Raw genomic sequence first — 19252 nt, forward strand, 5'->3', positions numbered from 1 at the left:
GGTCCCGGTTTCCGGCCGGTTCCGGTATTACCCGGTCCGGTAACCGGTTTTTTAAAAAAATTGATTTTTGGGCTTATTTTAAGTATTGGGCCTAAAATAAGCCAATTTTTTTTTTCATAAGTTGGCCCATTTTTTAAAAAATCTATTAGTTTCTTTGTCTAAATTAAAGGGGCTTTGTTGTGATTGTTCCAAATAATTAAAAAATAAACCTTAAAAAGTCCAAAAATCCTAAAAAATCATTGTTTTTGCCTATTTGGGCCTTAGAAATAAAAATTTAATTTTTTAAAATACCCTAAACCTAAACCTAAGTGTAAAAAATATTAATATATATAATATATATATATATTAATATATAAATATAATAATATATAAATATTATTAAATAAAATGGAAACCCGGTTCCGGTATTCCCGGTAAAAACCGGGTACCAAAAACCGGTACCGGAACCGGGGTACCTGGTTTTTAGATTTTTCAAACCGGAACCGGAACCGGGACCCCGGTTTCCCGGTTTCCGGTTTTCCGGTTTTCCGGTTCCAGTTCCCCGGTAATTTTTGACACCCCTACTCACATCTATGCAGTCCAGGAAGCCTTCTCCTAATCCTGGGCCCACCTCTTTGCAATCTAGCAGACCCTTCTGGGGTAGGTTGACCCCTACCTCTACCCTTACCCCTACTACTCCCTTTATCTCTAGAAGACGCATTAGTAGTGTGCGGAATCTGCAAAGGTGATGCAGAATTTGAAAATTAAATGTAATGAAATTAGGGCAATGAGTAATGACATATTAACATTTTGGAACTTACTGTTTCAGCATCAGTGGTTGGCTGGGGAGTTGGGTTCTGACCATGTAAACTTGGACCACTATCATCTTCTACCTATGATAACAAATTTGTCAAACATTAACATAGTATAACCAACAAAAAATAAAAATAAAATAAAAACAAAACTTGTATAAACATTACTAGTAGTAGCTCACCTCATGTTGGCTTGCACTCTTGCTTTATTCCCTGTAATTCATTGTCTCTCTTCTTTTTTGTGGACATGTTCTGGCACTGAAGCTAAATTATGGAATTTAGCTTCAGTGTATGCTGCAGCTACAACCTATAACTTGTCCTTCAATGCCAGACCACGATGACCTATGTCTCTATAGTTCGCATACAAATGTTTTACACAAAACCGGCTGTCACCCTTGGGAAGCACTACATCAAAAGCTGATTGCAGCCCCTACACTCAGTCACAATAATAAACAAAAATTGGTTACCTTTTAACGAAAAAATAAAAATAAAAACAAAAACAAAGAAATATAATGAACTTAAATTATGGTTACCTTTTGATGATCAAAAATAAATGTCCATTCTTGTGCAAAGGGGTGCCAAGATCTGATAGCAAAGTCTCAAGAAACCAGATCCAACTGTCTTTGGTTTCTGCCTCAACAACTGCAAGGGCCACTGTGTACATGTTATTATTGCGATCCCTCAAAATGGCAGATAAAAGCTGTCCCTTATAAGGCTCATTTTAAAAACATCTATCTAACCCAATGGTATGCCTACAACCAGCTTGAAAACCTTTATTTTTGGCAGCCATAGAGAAGTACAACCTATGAAAACATGTTGGATGGTCAGGTAAATGTCTATCAACCTTCATCATCATACAACTACCCCGGCTTGCTTGCCTAATTATTTCACAATAATCCCAAAGCCTATTGTATTGAAGCTTAACTTTACCAAAAATCATATCTTTTACAATTCTTCTAGCCCTATACATATGGAAATTATTAACATCAACACCTCACTTATTTTTTACTTCCCCAAGGATTGCCTTTAAAGGCATGTTAGGTTGTACTCTAAACTTGTTAATCAATTTGCCAGCAATCCATGCAGATTTGACATTAGAATTCTTATGCTTCCTTGTACAACTGTATTTGTGCCGTAATAATCTAATTTCAAATGAGTCATCATCCTTACATTTACGAACGTATATCCTATACCTACAACCTGGATCCCTGCATACCACAATACATTTGGCAAGATAATTCTTTTTAAACCTTATGTCCTTCACCTTTCTTAAATTGTTCTCTCTAATAGCTTCTCTAAAGACTTTGATTGAGGAAAATTTCTGCCCAGAACTCAACTGTGGGTTTTGCATGTCAGTTTGTTGAAACTCTGTTTGCCTAGTTACACATGTGGCAAGAGATGAAACCTCAATCTCCTCATCACTTATGGGAGGGGATACAAGAACGTCACTTCGTGCCATGTCTGAGTTTGCATCATCATCAACCTCATCACCATAGCAATTAGCCCTTGCACGAACTTCTTCAACTCCCTCTGCATTTGCATTTTGATTATCACCTGAAATCCTCCTCCTCCTCCTCCTCCTCATCATCATTCTCCTCAACATCATCATTATCCTCCTCATTCTCAGACTCATTACCCTCCCCATCACCCTTAACACCACCATCCTCAACATTGCCCCCTTCCATTGATGGCTCAAGAACGTTGTTATCCTCATCAAACAAGTCGAGTTCTAACACCTTGTCCCAATAAGGAGCATCTCGATTAATCCTACTATGCCCACCATCTTCACCATCTTCACCATCATCATCATCATCATCATTATCTTCCTCATATTCTTCAACATTGACAGGAGGCTCATCAAATGAAACAAGGTGCAACTCAATAACTACGACCCCTAGATGATTTGCAACCATTTCTAACATATCATGGTTTGATGAAATTAATTTCAGACCATTTTGGATAGTATTACCTGGGTGTAAGTAATACACTAGATCCCCGGACTTGTATCCATACTTTTTAACTATACCATCAATCTCAAAAAAAGAAAACTTGTCCTCGTCAAACTTCTCATCATACACATCTACATCACCACCCACATATATGCACATAAACCTCCTATTTATCTTACCCCCATAATGCACCTAGAATACAAACTCCCGTATAGTCATCATAACAATAAAAGAAATAAAGAAAATAAAAAAATCAATAAAATATTAACATCTTTTTTCCTACTACCAATAAATAAAGATTCGGTATAGCATACGAATGCAACCAAGAAAGTGGATGTGTAATTGACCACCAATCAAACTTAAGTAAATATTAGTTATTAATTAAATATTAACATGTTTCACATATATGATAATTAATTAATTTAAGTTAAATCAATAAGATTGACCTCTATTTCAAACACTCAACGTACCACACATATGAACTTAAATTAATTTGAATAAGTTTTCACATAGGACATCATCAATTATTTGTGGTAAGATATGTTGTTTATGTTGTTTTTAGTGTAGCATGTACATGCAGCCAATGAGATCGATAAACGGTCAAATGTCATTAATTATGTACACAAAAGTGCAAGTAATTAGTCTAAAAAGTTGGGGCACATCCAAGGACCACATTAGAAATATGATGCCTCAGTGCATCATTTTCAAAACAGAAAACAACTTCCCAAAGCATATAACATCTGTAGGGACCACACAACCCATCAACCATTGTTATGCAAATTTATTTAACTCGTAAGTGCACAAATCGATTGTAGTTAATGGATTGCAAGTGTAAGGTCGATCCCACAGAGAATTGTATTCTTGAAAGACTAAACTAATTAAATCTTAACCTAGTTCTAAAAGGGTTTTGAATTTGTTTTTGAAAATTAAAAGACTAAACACAAAATAAATAACCTAAGCAAATCAATAGATAAATGCACTAAGGATGTAGAATCCACACTCACCAAATCATAATAACATACTGTATGTTCATTAATATTAATCCGAAGTTCTTACAATTTAAATCTTAGATATGTTTTACTATGCTTCAAAGAATTAATCAAAATCATCACATGTATCCATTCATTGACAAAATCACAAAAGGAATCCAAATTTAATTGAAACACCAGATGTATTCGTAGAACAAGTCACAAGGGATATCCAATTTTTATGAGTTAAAAACCAAGCAATCAATTATGTGAAATAAGCCTAAATCATCAAGTGTATTATTGAATCACAACAAGATATCCAAAAATCATGCCACATATTGAGAAGAAGTAAAACAATTGAAATAATAAACCCAATAAAATCAAAATAATAAAGACTTACAATAAAGCGATGTTGTTCTTCATTGGTGAGACTTTATCCCCAACCTTAGTTGAGAATTTAGCTCCACATGACTATGAAACTAAAACCTAAACCTAAACCTAAAGAAAAACTAAACTAAAAAGAAAAGTTGGATTACATTCTGTCTCCAAAATTATATCCCAAAACTAGTATCTGAAATTGTATATATTTTCTTGAATTTAAAATGGTCTATTTTAAGGCTTAGGAGAGTCCTAGAAGCCCTAGTAACCTAGATAATTAGGAGGTCTGTCTCTTATTCCAAATAGAAGTCTGAAATCGGAATAGGATTCATCCAGATTTGTGTCCTTTTATTGCGGGGCGATTTTGGCATAGTAACCATTCAAATTAGGAAAATCCATATTGAACTGTAGTATTTTGAGTTAGCTTTCCAATGTCACTTGAATCACCTCAATCCGATACTTGAGCGAAAAGTTATGGTCAAAATACTGAGACGTGTGTAGAATCTGAATTTGAATCCAATCCGAAATTTTATCCAATTTGATATTTTATCTTATTTAACCTTTTCTTGGATTTGGTTAAACTTAACCACATCATCTAGGTCTTCTCTAAGTGTGCTTTCTTCCAAACTTTGTATTTTTTCCTTTAAAGCTGTAGTTTTTCTTTAACGACCTACAAAACACTAAAAACATAAAACTAACACAAAACATTAAGTAACGACACAGCTAAATGATTGACTAATGTAAATAAAGGGGTCCAAATACAAATATGTAATATTTGACACTTATCAACCATAAACCAACAAAACTACATTATGAAATGGGTTGGCTGTGTATAAAGACATACATGAAACAAATATACCAGACATATAATAGACAAGCAACTCAAACCCCCAATATGCGTGAAAGCAAACAAACCCCCAATAAACAAACAAGCAAACAAACGTATGTATAATAGACAGATAAACAAGCAAACAAACCCCCCAATAAGCAAACAAGCAAACAAAATACCAAAAAAAAAAAAAGAAAAAAAGAAGAAGAGACCCAGTATGTGTGCACACAAACCCCCAATAAAATTTTACAAAAAAAAGAAAGAAAAGACCCAGTATTGCTTTTATATCTCACTTTTCTCTCTCTCTCTCTCTCTCTCTCCCTCTCTCTCTTTCTCTCTCTCAAGTCGCTCTTCTTCCTCCACCAGAAAGTCATTTTCCTTCACCTAAATCAAAACATCGAGAAAGAGAACTCCAAAACGACATTGAGTCTATCTCATTTTGAACTATGGAAACCCATTGTGGTGATTGCAACAGAAACCAAAGAAGAGCCACAAACCCTAAATAGTACAAAAATCTCAATTAATTTTAGTGCTTTACCTTTAGTGGCTGAAACCTTTAGTGGACGACATTGTTTGGGACCATGATCCACACGCTACATGCTTACAGTTTGAGATTTCTCAACATGAGGGGTGAGGAGTGATAGGGATGGGTGGAGAAAACTAGGGATAGGCGTGGAGAAGACAAGTGAGTTGTGGTGTTTGACTTAGGTTATTATACAATAGCCAAAACGACGTCATTTTGGTAATTGTATAATAACCTATTATAAGTTAGGCCAAACGGTGTGGCTTGAGGGGGAGAAATCTTCTGTTTCACAAACAGGCATTTTAGTAACTAGTAAAAAAAAGCACGTGATGCATTCTCCATCCAAATTGACGGGGTTGACTAACAGTGTAATACCCCAACTTTTTAAATCGTTTTAAGAAGAGTTTTAAACCCTTATTCAACAAGTTAATAGTTCTCTAAATCAGCCATAAACAAAAAACATAACTTATCTCAGCATAACTCAAAGCCCTCACACTTAACCAAAACTCCTTGAAGCAAAACCAGACCCCACCCTTATTGACCTTACGTACGCCCAGTAGTACAGTACGTACGCTCTTGTCTCTAGTACCCGACATACATAGGGGACCACTGGACTTACACTCTTGTCTTTAGTATCGGACGCATGCAGGAAGACCACCAAACGTATGCTACTTTTGGGTTGACCATTGGTTAACGACTGTACGTCCGATGCATCCTTTGGACCGTTGAATAAACAATACCGGACAAATGCCCCAATTGTACCGGATGTACGCTGCTTTTTAGAGTAGTTGGTAATGCCCTTGGCTTTTTTGGCCTATAAATACCAACCCCCTCTTCGTCCCTTGAACTCATTTTCTGCCCCTAGGCTCTCTGTAACAACCTAATGTGAGTGTTTTTGTGAGTTTTTGATTTGAGAGAGAGAAGGAAGAAAACTTGGTGTTCTTGCCACCTCTCAAGGTAAACCCTTGCCCCTTTTTATACTCTCAAAATTGTTCTTATTGTTTTATTAATGTTATAAGTTTTCAAAAGAAACTATGTCAAGCTTTTTACTCCTTTCCTTACGAATCAAGAATGTTTTCAGAAGAGTTTCAAAAGCTTCATTGATTCCTTGTATTGCATGATGATTGAGTTTTTACGTTTATTCAATAGCCTAGAAGGGATACAGTAGCCTATAGATTTTGTACAAACCTTAAAACACCGTTTGGAGCTTTTGAGAGATTGCCTAACTCACTGACCGGACGTACGCCCTCGAGCCCGGATGTATGGCCAGAAAGCCAGGCACCCGCCCTTAAGCCCAACTCTCGTGTATTTAGAGTCTAGCAATCCTTTTGTTAAATAAGGCTTAATATCTTACTTGTAAAGGACCTCTAGAACCGCGTATAACGGCGTGTCGTATTTCGTTATAGCAAGATTTAGCAAAGTCGGAGGATTCAAGCAAGTGTACGAGGTAAATAAACACTTACGATCTCTTTCCTTAAAAACTGGGATTTGCCAGTTGACTGACCACGAGTATGATATGAGCATGTCTACTTTTCGTAATAACTTGGTAACTACTTTAATAATTAGTTGATAAGATGCATTGTATGACATGGACACTGGTACTTGCGGAATAATGGCCATGGGCTTACTATATGGACTTTATTCTATGGTCAAATGTGTGTGTGTGTTTTTGGATCCAATGGTTTCGTGACCAGGCACAGTCATTCCCTAATGGATGGTCACTATTGGACGAACATCATTAGTGGTGTGGGTCACTCGAGGTCGGACTCGGTCGTGCCACTAATGGGATGGATGGTAGCGTACAATGGTCCTGGTACCGGCATTGTATTACAGGTCCCTCGGGATAGCGCCAACCCTGCTGAGAAGGGATAATATCTCGGGTAGATCATACATGAAAGTTATGACCTATTAAACATTAGTTTTTTCTGCATTAAAATACTTAGGCGATTGTCGTCGGGAGCACACCACTATTTTATTAACCAAACAATACTTTTATGGTATATTAACAGAGACATCACATCTTTTAAATGTTTACTAAAACTGCACGTTTATTTCTGCTTAAATAGATTCATGTCATACCAAATTGTGAGGTTTACTTACTAAGTTATTAGACTTACGCTGTTATTACCCTTTTAGGAAGTTTGTCACTAGAACCCAGGAGTGGCACGGTTGCCACTACGTACCTTGCTTTAGAATCTTCATGCTGCTCTCATGTTTGTTTTACATTATTATTAGTTGCTCCATGTCTTTGAGTTTGAGGATTTTATTTATCCATTTGATGATTTAGTAGTTTCTTAAATTTTATTTCACCTTCATATATATTAACTCTGATAATGCTTAGAGGGACGATTCCTCATTTAGCCACAAGTTGGTTAAAATTGGGTAATTGCCAGTAACCCTGCTAGGTTAGTCAAAGCTAATTTTTAGGGTGTTACAAACGGAGTGGCCACTTTGACACATTTTGGTACTTTGTTAGGCTACTTTAGTACCTTTTGAACATTGGGGGCCAACTCGCAAATGACTGTTAGTTTGGGAGGCCTTTTTATATTTTTCCCAATATATTTATTTATTTCTACTTTTACCTTTGTGGTAGCTCTTACAAAAAAAAATTGCACTCGATTAAGATAGATCATCATGGTTGATGTGTAACATTGGGGGTTAGACCAAAAACAAATGATAAAAATTAGAAGAAACCTCACTTTAGATCCCTAAACTATCGCGCGTTTGAGAAGACCCCCATAAATTTTAAAAACTCTCAATTTAACCCATGAACTTTTAATTTGTTTTAATTGACCCCATTCATCAGATTTTGAACGTTAAAGTTGATAAAATGATGTTTATACCCCTGAAATTTTTTTATAAAATTTCAAATTTACCCTTATTTTCAAATTAAAAAAAAAAAAAAACGAAAATCAAAGGGTAATTTGGTCGTTTTAGGCATTTTCGTTAGAAGTTAACAGCTAAAACTAACAGAGAGGGTAAATTGATTGAAATTGAAAGTTCATAGGTATAAATTGAGAGTTTTTGAATTTTGGAGGAGTCTTCTCAAAACGCGCGGTAGTTTAGGGGTCTAAAGTGAAATTTTTCCTAAAAATTATTTACCTTCCTATTTTTCATCATCTATGTACAGTGAATAGGTAAATTCACCATTAAATTTGTGGAAGTCATAAACCGAAACACCTGTAAAAGGTTCCTGCCCACCTAGCATACCACTTAGGGGTGAAATTTAAAACCGCCTAACTGCAACCGCTAACCGCTAACCGTTATAACCGTTAACCGCTAACCGTCTAACCGCCTAACCGCTTTGAAAGCGGTTAGTAAAAACCGCTAACCGTCTAGGCGGTTGCGGTTAGCGGTTAGTGGGTTTTGGAAATTCGCTAACCGCTAACCGCTACCCGCTAACCGTTTTTTTTTAAATATAATATATATTTATATATTATATATATATAATAACAATAAGTTGTGAGTTTATGAACTTTTTTTGGTTGATTGAAATGAGCCTCAAGCTTCAAGTTTAACCATATATGTTGGTTTTTTTGGTTGCCTGTGAGTTTATGAATTTGTTTGTGTTTTATTTTATTTCTATGTGTGAGTTTATGAACTTGCTTGTGAGTTTATGTATAAGACTACAAGTGAAGTGATGATTTTGTTGTAATTTTATTTGTATATTATATGATGTGTAGATTTGTAGAAGGTGGCCAACAAGATTTTGGTATATAGCAATTTTTAATGCTAAAATGGCCATGGAAAGGGAAAAAAAAAATGTTTAAAATGAGAAAAAAATGTTTAAAGTGAGCCCAAAACCTGCCCAAACCCGGCCCAAAATCGGTCCAAAGAAAAAAGCCCAAAAAAAGCGGTTAGAAAAAAAGCGGTTATTCCAAAGCGGTTAACCGCTAACCGGGCGGTTAACCGCCTAGGCGGTTAACCGCTACCCGGTTAGCGGAGGCGGTTAGTAAAATTTACTAACCGCCTAGGCGGTTGCGGTTAGCGGTTTTAGCCACTAACCGCTAACCGCAACCGCTATTTCACCCCTAATACCACTATTATGGCAAATATTCTTTCCATATATTATGTATTCCTTCTTTCTTGTATTCTTTCCAAATGTTCTGTATTATATTCTTTCCTAATTTTCTATATTCTTTCTTAATGTTCTATATTCTTTACTATTATTCTGTAAAGTGTAAACATCTTTATATATATAGATATACCTTTTCAATGAGAATCAATCTTTTCACCCAAATTGTCACTACTTTTATTAGTTACGGATTACTCAGGATTCCTATTTAAGGTGGATTTGTGGTTATTTATTAAATTTTTTTGTTTTTTTTAGGTGGATTTGTGGAATAATTGATAGTGGATTTGCATTGTCCGAGCTCTTGATTGAGAGGTAAACATGTGTTCGAGTGTCATCCGAGGCATCTCGAGAGGCAAGGCATTTGACCACGTGGGTGATAATGTTTTCTGAAAGAAAAACAATTAGGGCACCGAGGTTTAATTAATCATGTAGGTGCCAATGCAGAAAATCAGGAATGGGAGCAAAGGTAGTGGTACCCATGCTAGGGTGAGTGGTGATAGTTTTTGTTGGTGGATAGATAGAGTCATCCACATATCGGAAAAGGCTAACTCCCTTTAATTGAGGGACCAATTGAGCATTGAGGGACCACTTGAGCTTTCCACAAGAGATAGTTGTCTTTGTGAGTTTGATTGGAAAGCAATTGTAGAGGTTGTGGAGATCTGTGTGTGGGTTGGATGAAGGTGCGGTGGTGCACGCTACAATAGCTCTGATACCATGTAAAATACAAATAAATGGAAATGTGGTTTGCTGTCTTACTCAATTGAGTAGAGGTACAGAACTTTATGAATGCTGTGATGAATTCAAAACTTGCAGTTAAGAGGTTGGTTGAGAATTATCCTTAATTTACAGGCAATGTGAAGGGTTTGAGCTAGCTAGCTTGAGCTTCCCTTGGCTCACTAGCTAGGCTAATGAACTTTAAAATTAAGTAGACAATCGGAAAGAGAAAGAACAAGACTTTGTTTGACTTGGAAAAAACACACAATATGCTAGAATATATATATATATATATATATATATATATATATATATATATATATATATATAAATCATGAAGTTTAAAATTCAACTGGGAATTAGGTCTTTCTCACCACGAAGAAAAGAAAATTCACAATATTATGCTAGTACATGAAACTTCTAATTAACAAGCAGATTATTCCAGTAGTACTGCAAGAAGCGATAGAATGTGTTAAGCACATCACTACCACGATATATATATATATATATAGTGCTCCCTGTGTTCGCCTTTCCACTACTGAAAACGTAAGAACAAAGGGAGAGATGGCCTTTTGGACCATGTTTACTGCAGCAGCAGCAGCAAATTCATGACCACAAAAGCTTACAAACTTTGAAGTTGCAAAGGGGAACTCTTCTCTTGTAAGTACGAGAAGATAGGATCTCTCTACCAAGCACATTGCTGCAGCAAATGCATATTACTGCTGCTCAGTAATCCCAGTTCCGTACAAGAAGATAGGTATAATTTGGCTTTAGAAATCATAATCAAAAAGCCATCTGATGATCCTTCCATAGCCCTCACCTCCTTAAGAGCATCAATGAACACCGAAAGAAGGCAACCAGTTAACCATGATTCCATCCAAGTGACATCCTCGGCTCCACTACAACACAAACCAGATCGATGAAGGTTCCACATTAATTATTGTGAAAGTACTAAATAACAGAAAAAAAACATATGGACAAAATTCACCGACATACACTCTATTGCATCAAGAAAATTCCTTTATTTATTTATTTTATTTCTCCTTTTTTATCTTTTCAATATCATTATTTCTCTTGCAAACTAATGGTTACTTTTGGAATCTGCATGTTGCAGTAATCATCCTCTTAATTGGAAGTCAAAGTTATTAAGTTATATAGGAAAATGACAGCAGAAGTTGAGTGACGCCAACATGTAGCTTAATTATATGAGGAAAACTGGAATTTATATATTAGCTATCATCTAGTGAGTAATGACTTTCCGTTTCTAGCAAATCCAGGCTCCTCTTCATGCTCTTTTTCTTTCTCTTTTTTGTTTATAAGCGCCGTACACTTGTTTCCAAATTCTTGCCTCACTCACAATGTTTAATTATATATTGACTACTTGCTTGCTGATCCATCATATTTTATTGATTAAATTTGGAATTGGCAAAGCAAACATTTGGGTGAGACGCCTACATAGTCACTATTAATAATTAAGGAGTAATTAATCTTGAAAAAGGCTTAGAAAGAAACAAATTAATTAGTAAATTTGGAACAGCCTTGACCAACGCATGCATGTACAGTCATGATGGTAGAATAATTTGGATTGAGATCTAGGGCATTGCGCCTTGTTTTCTTTCGTTTCAGCAACCTCACCGCTGCACTACCATTACTAGCCTCCAACCACTAACATTGAGAGTGGCTAGCCGCCCCAAATGCCAATTGGGATGGTTGAATCATTCCCTCAGAGGTAGTTGAACCACTCCTATGGCCAAAGAAGATGGTTCTACCACCTATAAAGACTAGTTGGGGGTGGCCAAACCACCATGTGGCCACTGAGGTGATTCGATCAGCCATTATTAGTCTCCCACCACAACCACTGAGAGTGGCTTGGCCACTCCAAAGGCCAGTTGGAAGTGGTCGAGCCACCCTAGGTGATGGTCAAACAACTTCTATTGCCAACGAGAATGGTTCTGCCACCTCTAAAGACTAGTTGAGGGTGGCTAAACCAACTCGATGGCTATCAGGGTAGTTCGATAAGCCATTACCAGTCTCCCACCAACCACTCCAAAGGCCAGTTGGGTTGTCGAACCACCCCCCAAGAGGTGGTCAAACCGCTTCTGTGGCCAAAAAAGGTGGTTCGGCCTCCCCCAAAGACTAGTTGGAGGTGGCCGAACCAACCTTATGGCCACTAAAGTGGTTTTATCGACCATTACCAGTCTCCCACCACCACCACATAAAGTTGTCTGTCCTCCCCCAAAGGTCAATTGAGGGTGGTCAAAGCACCCACTAGGTGGTGGCCGAACCACCCATGTGGCCATTGTGGTGATTCGATTGGCCACTCCCAATGATATGGTGGTAGTGGTGAGAGACTGATAGTTGCGGTGTGGGAGTGAGGGTAACAACGAGATTGCTAGAAAAAGAGAGTTTTAATTTTTTATTAGTATGATGTCTCGAATATTTATTTTAAATTAATGGGTCAAATTAGAGTTTTTGTACAACATGCAACACCTTACGTATTGCACGCGATCTCAATCCGAATAATTTTATGAGACCACAATTATTAGGGTGCTCTGATACCGAGTAGACTAAAAACAGAGGGGATTTTGACGGAGACAGAAGAAAGACGTTTTGATCGCGGGGGGATTGCAAGTAGTGAGACTAGCTAGCCGTGGATATGGCTGCATCATAATGTTTTGAAGGTGAACTGAATAACTGCAAGAGCATACCTGAGCCATCCAACTTTGTCATGTTATGGAAACATTAGCCATGTCACGCGCTAGCTGAGGCTAGGCAAGTTGGGAAGTAACCTGCAAATCATCTACATAGGAATGCAAGTTTATTGAAGAAATTAAGGACCATGTGGATGGAGGCAGATCTATGATTTTGTGTAAACTGTACGTTCAGATCTAGTGTCTCTATTTTATCTTGATCGAGTACAAATTATTGATTTTACAATCAAGAATAATATACAAAAAAGGAAAAAGTTCTGCGAGATAAACTAAACAAAAGACTTAATCTACTAATTGGAATTGGCATATAAATAAAGAATATCCATAAAGAAAGGGGCAAAAAATACCTGAAAGCTAGAGCAATAAAATTGTCACCGAGCTTTTCATGGGCTTTTGTTGTAATCTCCAACGTTGAAGTATTTCCAAGATCCTTAGTCAGCTTTTCATAGTCATCTTCAATACTTCCATCAACCACCACTGCAAACATGACATATAAGAAAAACCATAGTGCAATTTCATCATCACATCCCACATAAATATTGTTCATCATATATGCTCCTTAAATCCCATCATGAATTGAAGAAGCCATTAAACATACCAGGAGCAGCAAATGTTGCTGCTAGAGGAACGTGTGGCTCGCTCCTCTTTGACTCCACATGTGCGGGCCTCACCCAATATCCTCCATTGATAGTGCCTGCCAAAGTTGCTGGAAAAAATTATGAATCCAATGGTCGGAAAGAGCCGCTTTGTTGAGCTATATATACATATATATATAACACACACATATATATAGATAGATATATGCATCAAGAAATAGACAATCGGAATATATATATATATATATACATATATATATATATATATATATATATATATATATATATAAGGCAATTATGAACTACATAATTAAAACAATAAAATCAAAGAAAAATTCTAATACCCGGGTTTGTTTATATGAGAAATTCTTCACAATCCTGAAAAACTTCATTAACTTGAGACCCATTTATGGGGTTTGAAGAAAGTATATAGATATATATGATGCATCTTTGTTGGAAACAAAAACCCCTTCTAAACAATAAAGCTGAATTCCACTATAAAAAGCTAAATTCCATAACAAAAGATGAACATATTATATATATCAAGAAAATAGAAAAAAAAAATACCATTTGGCTCAAAGGTTGAAGCTTTAGTGGAAGGAAGACACCTGAAAGACGCAGGAACAGCCAAAGACATAAAAAAGGAGTTGGAACACGATTTCTCTCAGTATCTTTCTGTCCGTGACCCTGACCCATGGAGAAGCATTATATGTAAATGAGGTTGGAGAGTGGTTCGCCTAGGTTCATTGAACCTGGTCACTTGCTAATTAAGGCCGTACGAGTCCCAAAAAACAGTACTGTGGGAGCCATGGACACGCATGTTGATAAGTCCAATTCTCTCATGCACTCTTCCTCGTAGGCTGTCCTCATTGTCCCTGAGCGCATTAACCAAAAAATTATTTTTTTTTTAAAAGGAAAAAGAATAAAGAAAGTTTAATTTATGTTGGATGGTCGAAATCACTCACCGTCTCAAACAGCATTGTCTTTTCCTTTTTGGCAAGAGTAATTAATAACATACATATTCTAAACTAATATAAAGTGGAGTCGTTCATTTTTGTATAACTAGTCACGCTGCAGTGAGCTGGATGCGCATATTTATATTGTTACATATAATATATATATTTTTACTTTTATCTTCGTCTCTTACAAAAAAGAATTGCACGCCATCAAGATATATTATCATGGTTGATGTGTAACATTGGGGGTTAGACCAAAAAGAAATTATAAAAATTAGAGGAAACTTTACTTTACACCATTAAATTACTATGCATTTTGATAAGACTTCTATAAATTTAAAAAACTCTCAATTTAACTCCCTGAATTTTTAATTTGATTTAATTAACCTCATTCCGTCAGATTTTGAACGTTAAAAGTAATAAAATGATATTTATACTCCTGCTTTTTTTTTTTAAAAAAAATTTTAAATTTATCCTTAATTTATATATATATATATATATATTGAAGAGTAATTTGGTCATTTTAGGCATTTCCGTTAGAAGTTAATGACTAAAACTAATGGAGGGGGTAAATTGATAGAAATTAAAAGTTCATAGGTGTAAATTAAGGGCTTTAGAATTTTGGAAGGGTCTTCTCAAAACACGCGATAGTTCAGTGATTTAAAGTGAAGTTTCTCCTAAAAATTATTTACCATCCTATTTTTCGTCATCTTTATACCGTGAATAGGTGAATCCACCATTAAATTTGTAGAAGTCGTACACCGAAACACCTCTAAAAGGTTCCTGCCCACCTAGCATACTACTATTATGGCAAATATTCTTTCCAAATATTATGTATTCCTTCTTTGTTTTATTCTTTCCAAATGTTCTGTATTCTTTCCTAATTTTCTATATTCTTTCGTGTTCCATATTCTTTACTATTATTCTGTAAAGTGTAAACATTTTTGTATATATAGATATACCTTTTCAATGAGAATTAATCGATCTTTTCACCCAATTAAATTGTCACTACTTTTATTAGTTACGGATTACTCAGGATTCTTATTCAAGGTTTTTTTTTGGTATGTGGATTGTGGTTAATTGAGTTGGACTTTTGGCGGTCTAACCGTTAGACTCTAACCTGTCTAAAATCTTTTTTAGCGATTTGTCTTGCACTTTTTTCTTCTTTCTAAAATTGAATCTTATTTTTTATTCAATCTAAATATAATTTAATAAGAGTATTTGTTTCATTAAAATACGTATTATTTGTAAATTTTCATTTTTCGTGAGGTAAGACCGGCCAGGACAGAAATTTCCTCCAAACCAGTTTGGGAGAAATATCGTTTAACCTATATAAAATAGTGCCAAGTGTCTAAGCATTTAACATGCACATTAAATATTAAAGGTCATTAATAGCAATTTATTAACTAAGGTTAAAAAGAGGGAAATACAAGTCTTACGCTAAGCTCTCTGTAGGGTTTTCTTGAGAGAAACTGGCTGTAAGTTCAAGTCTCCTATCACAATGGAGGAGGAGTTTGTACGCGAATACATGGATACAAAGCACATGGCCCCGAAGTTCTCTTTGTCTACAGGGGAGCAGGAAGGTATTACAATCACGGATGATGAGATTGAAGTTGTCCGGGAGAAAGGGTCTAAATGTCTGATCAGTAAACTTTGGACTGATAAGAAATTCAACAAGGAAGCCTTTAAATCGGTGTGGATGAAACTGTGGCGCATTACAGGAAGGGTTACGTTTAAGGAATTGCAAGACAACATTTGGTGTTTTGAATTCTCAACCGTACCCGACAAGTACAGAGTATTAGAGGGACGCCCATGGTCGTTCGAGAAACAAGTCCTGGTGCTCAAAGAACTGGATGGACACACTCCGCCGCCTCAGATGGAATTTAACCACTCGAACTGTTGGATCCAGATCCACAAAATGCCTCTCTTCTGTATGACGAAGGTGGTGGGTACCAAAATTAGGAAGACACTGGGGAACTGGAGGATGTGGATGTGGATGGAGAAGGGATGGGATGGGGAAGGTACTTACGTATACGAGTAAATCTCGACCTGACAAAACCCCTCGAACGAGGTAGAGCATTACAAGTGGGTGGCAAATCCATCTAGGTGGATTTTAAGTACGAGAAACTATCATCCTTTTGTTTCTTTTGCGGAAGGATCATCCATGGTGGGAGGGGTTGTCCAGTCATGCAAAGACGTCGACTGAATCACGGGGAGGGTGTCAAGGGGTGGGGGGTTTGGTTGCGAGCAGAAGACCCCCGATGGAGAATGGAGGATACCAGAGTAAAGAAAGAAGACACAGGTCGGTGCCAAACGCCGGTGGACTCTCTTTCCTCGGACGGCAAACAGAACACAGCTGTCTTTCAAGGATTGGCAAGTAGCGGTTTCTCAGGAAACCCTAGGAAATCAAGCACTCCAGGGAAGGAAAATAACTGTAGCGAACCCAAAACCTGCCATATTGAGAATCCAACGGATTATTTGAGGTGGAGGAAAGCACGGGATGAGCGGGATACTGCCCCTGTTTCAAAAAAAACCAATCAACGGTCCTTTAAGGAGAAATCTAGTGGACAGCCAGGTTTCAGTAGAAGGGCTTCTAAAGGCTCTTTGGAACCGGACCTTGAAGGAAAACAAGTTCGAAAGCAGGGGCCCAAGATTGGTGTAGTGCCCCAGAATTTTCAAAGCTATTTAAATATATTATTTTGATAATGATGTTATTTTAATATCCATTGTAGCTAAGGATTTTAATTCTTGGGAAATTTATGAGAGTGGTAATTAGAGAATGGTAATTGGTAAAATAATAGGATAGTAAATGGTAGGTATAAGGATGGTAGAATAAGAAGGTAGAATAGTATAGGGTATGTAGAATAGTATAGGGTTGGTGAAATAGTATAGGGTTGGTGAAATAGTAAAATGAGGGTATAATTGTAAATTAAAGGTAGAATAGTGTTTGATTTTCTCCTATAAATAGAGCTCTTCTCCTTCACAATTTTCACCACTCATCTCCTCTCCCATCTCTTGCATATATTCTTCCTTCTTCCGCTTTTTACTCGGTCTTTCTTCTTTCTAAGAGTGTTTACTCAGAACAGAGAGAGAAAGGGCGAGACCAAGCGCTACAAGAAAGAAAGAACACAAGAGATAGCGGACTTTAGAAATTAGTTTCAAAAGATATACTAGTGGTGTTAGTCATATTGGAGCAACTAGATTCCTTCATACCACTTTTAGCTTCAGTCTAGAGGTAAGTAAATTCACTACCCCTTTTAAAGTTACTTCATGTCATGCTATTTATTTATTCTTGTATCAAACTGTAAATGATTATTTTATTTATGTATTATGAAGTTATGTTGCATGCATGAAGGATTTCTAAAAGAATTATTTAGAAAGTTTCTATTTATTTAAACGCTTTCTAAAGTACAAACAAGTTTATATTTGAAAAGGTTTTTAATTTGAGAAAAGAAAGTTGAGAAATGATGATGATTATAAGAAAGAAAAATGATGATAAACCCTCCTACATGTTGCCCTAAGATGCATCAAAAGAAGTACAAAGAAAAGTACAAGAGATGAGATAAATGTTTATGAAATGAGGGCACATGTATGGAGGAGAGTATTTTTGGCCCCAAGATAAGTAAAGATGAGAGTTCGGTACCGATACTCGGATGGAGGCGAACCCACTGAAGGAGGCTATGCCAGAAGGTGGTATTCCATCAACTAGACCGTTGAGTGCACCAAGAAAGAGTTAATTGACGGTCGGGCATGGCTGTGGCCACAGTTCAGTGCCATGGTCACAAGGACCCGCAACCCTCGTGCACAGGGGTAATAGTGTACATGGGCCCTATTATGAGAAAATGATACTATATTTTCAACGATGATATGCTATGATGATTTACAAAGATTATTTATAATGATGCATTATGATGATGATTTATAAAGATGATTTACAACGATGATCTATTACTAGATGTAATAGTATGTATATGTTACGGGAGATGCAACCGTACATACAGATATTATTATGGCTAGAATTATATTTATTTGCGAAAACGATTTTCAAAACTGAGAACAAGGAGTAAAACTATTTATGGTGGTGGATTTTACTTGCTGGGCCCCCTTTGAGCTCATTCAGTTTTATTTCTTGTTTTCAGGTAGAAAGGATGCTGGAATAGGAGGCCGGAATGGGGTGGGAATAATTATTAATTTTCAAAGTCTTTTCATATAAGTTATTGTAATGATATGATATTCCGCAACTAAAGTTTAATGTTTTCTAATTTCGCTTGTAATAAAATCTCTTGAATAATGTTTTATACATTTTTTCGTATCCTTTAAAATCAAGTACTCTGATAGACCTTATAGATCTTTGCAATAACTTTTGTTGTAAAAGAAGAAAAGTGGCAAACTCAGCCTTAACGGGCTGGGGATGTTACAATTGGTGACGCAAGCGGAGTGCACGTGACCAAGGCCCATTTTCAGGGTGGGTCTGAGAGCAATACAGCCCAGCGAGGGGTTATAACAGAAAGTAACTTGTGAACTTGGAAGAGGAAGGCCCGTACCACGTCAAATATGGGCTTGTCGGCAGGGGCTGAAGGTGAAGAGAATAATAAACAGAATTCTGATTTATTCGAACAGGAAGCACATGAGGGGGGAAGTATGAAGCCGGGAAGGAAGACCGATGGAGTATCAGAGAAAATAACCTAAGACATGGTGGTGGCTGCAATGCAGCCTCCCAGCACTAATGAGTCTCCTCAGTTGGAACTGCCGAGAGCTTGGG

At 36.7% G+C, this 19252-nt stretch overlaps 1 protein-coding gene across 2 annotated transcripts; it reads right to left on the reverse strand.

Moving 5' to 3' along the window:
• Positions 1–10574: 10574 nt before the first annotated feature.
• Positions 10575–14221, reverse strand: LOC132182752 (5'-adenylylsulfate reductase 1, chloroplastic). Of its 2 annotated transcripts, none has more exons than XM_088516643.1 (4): positions 14102–14221; positions 13537–13632; positions 13286–13415; positions 10575–11126 (listed from the first exon to the last, which is right to left on the reverse strand). In XM_088516643.1, the coding sequence occupies exons 1-4, from the start codon at positions 14169–14171 to the stop codon at positions 10913–10915; spliced, it is 510 nt and encodes a 169-aa protein (XP_088372769.1). In that variant the 5' UTR covers positions 14172–14221; the 3' UTR covers positions 10575–10912. The 2 variants fall into 2 exon arrangements, with proteins under 2 accessions (XP_088372769.1, XP_088372768.1); XM_088516642.1 differs by having other exon boundaries at positions 13537–13644.
• Positions 14222–19252: the final 5031 nt, after the last annotated feature.

This window comes from Corylus avellana, chromosome 5 (genome assembly GCF_965113065.1).
Source record: "Corylus avellana chromosome 5, dhCorAvel1.hap1.2, whole genome shotgun sequence".
NCBI lineage: Eukaryota > Viridiplantae > Streptophyta > Magnoliopsida > Fagales > Betulaceae > Corylus > Corylus avellana.

Bases quoted from the DNA above. Each gene is read 5' to 3' on its own strand.
- LOC132182752 (XM_088516642.1), bottom strand. From the start codon at position 14,171: ATGTCTTTGGCTGTTCCTGCGTCTTTCAGGTGTCTTCCTTCCACTAAA. The intron at 13,416-13,536 runs GTATGTTTAATG...TCATGTTTGCAG, and splicing joins AGCAACATTTGCTGCTCCTG to TGGTGGTTGATGGAAGTATT. The intron at 11,127-13,285 runs GTATTTTTTGCC...TTTGTGTTGTAG, and splicing joins TTTATTGCTCTAGCTTTCAG to TGGAGCCGAGGATGTCACTT.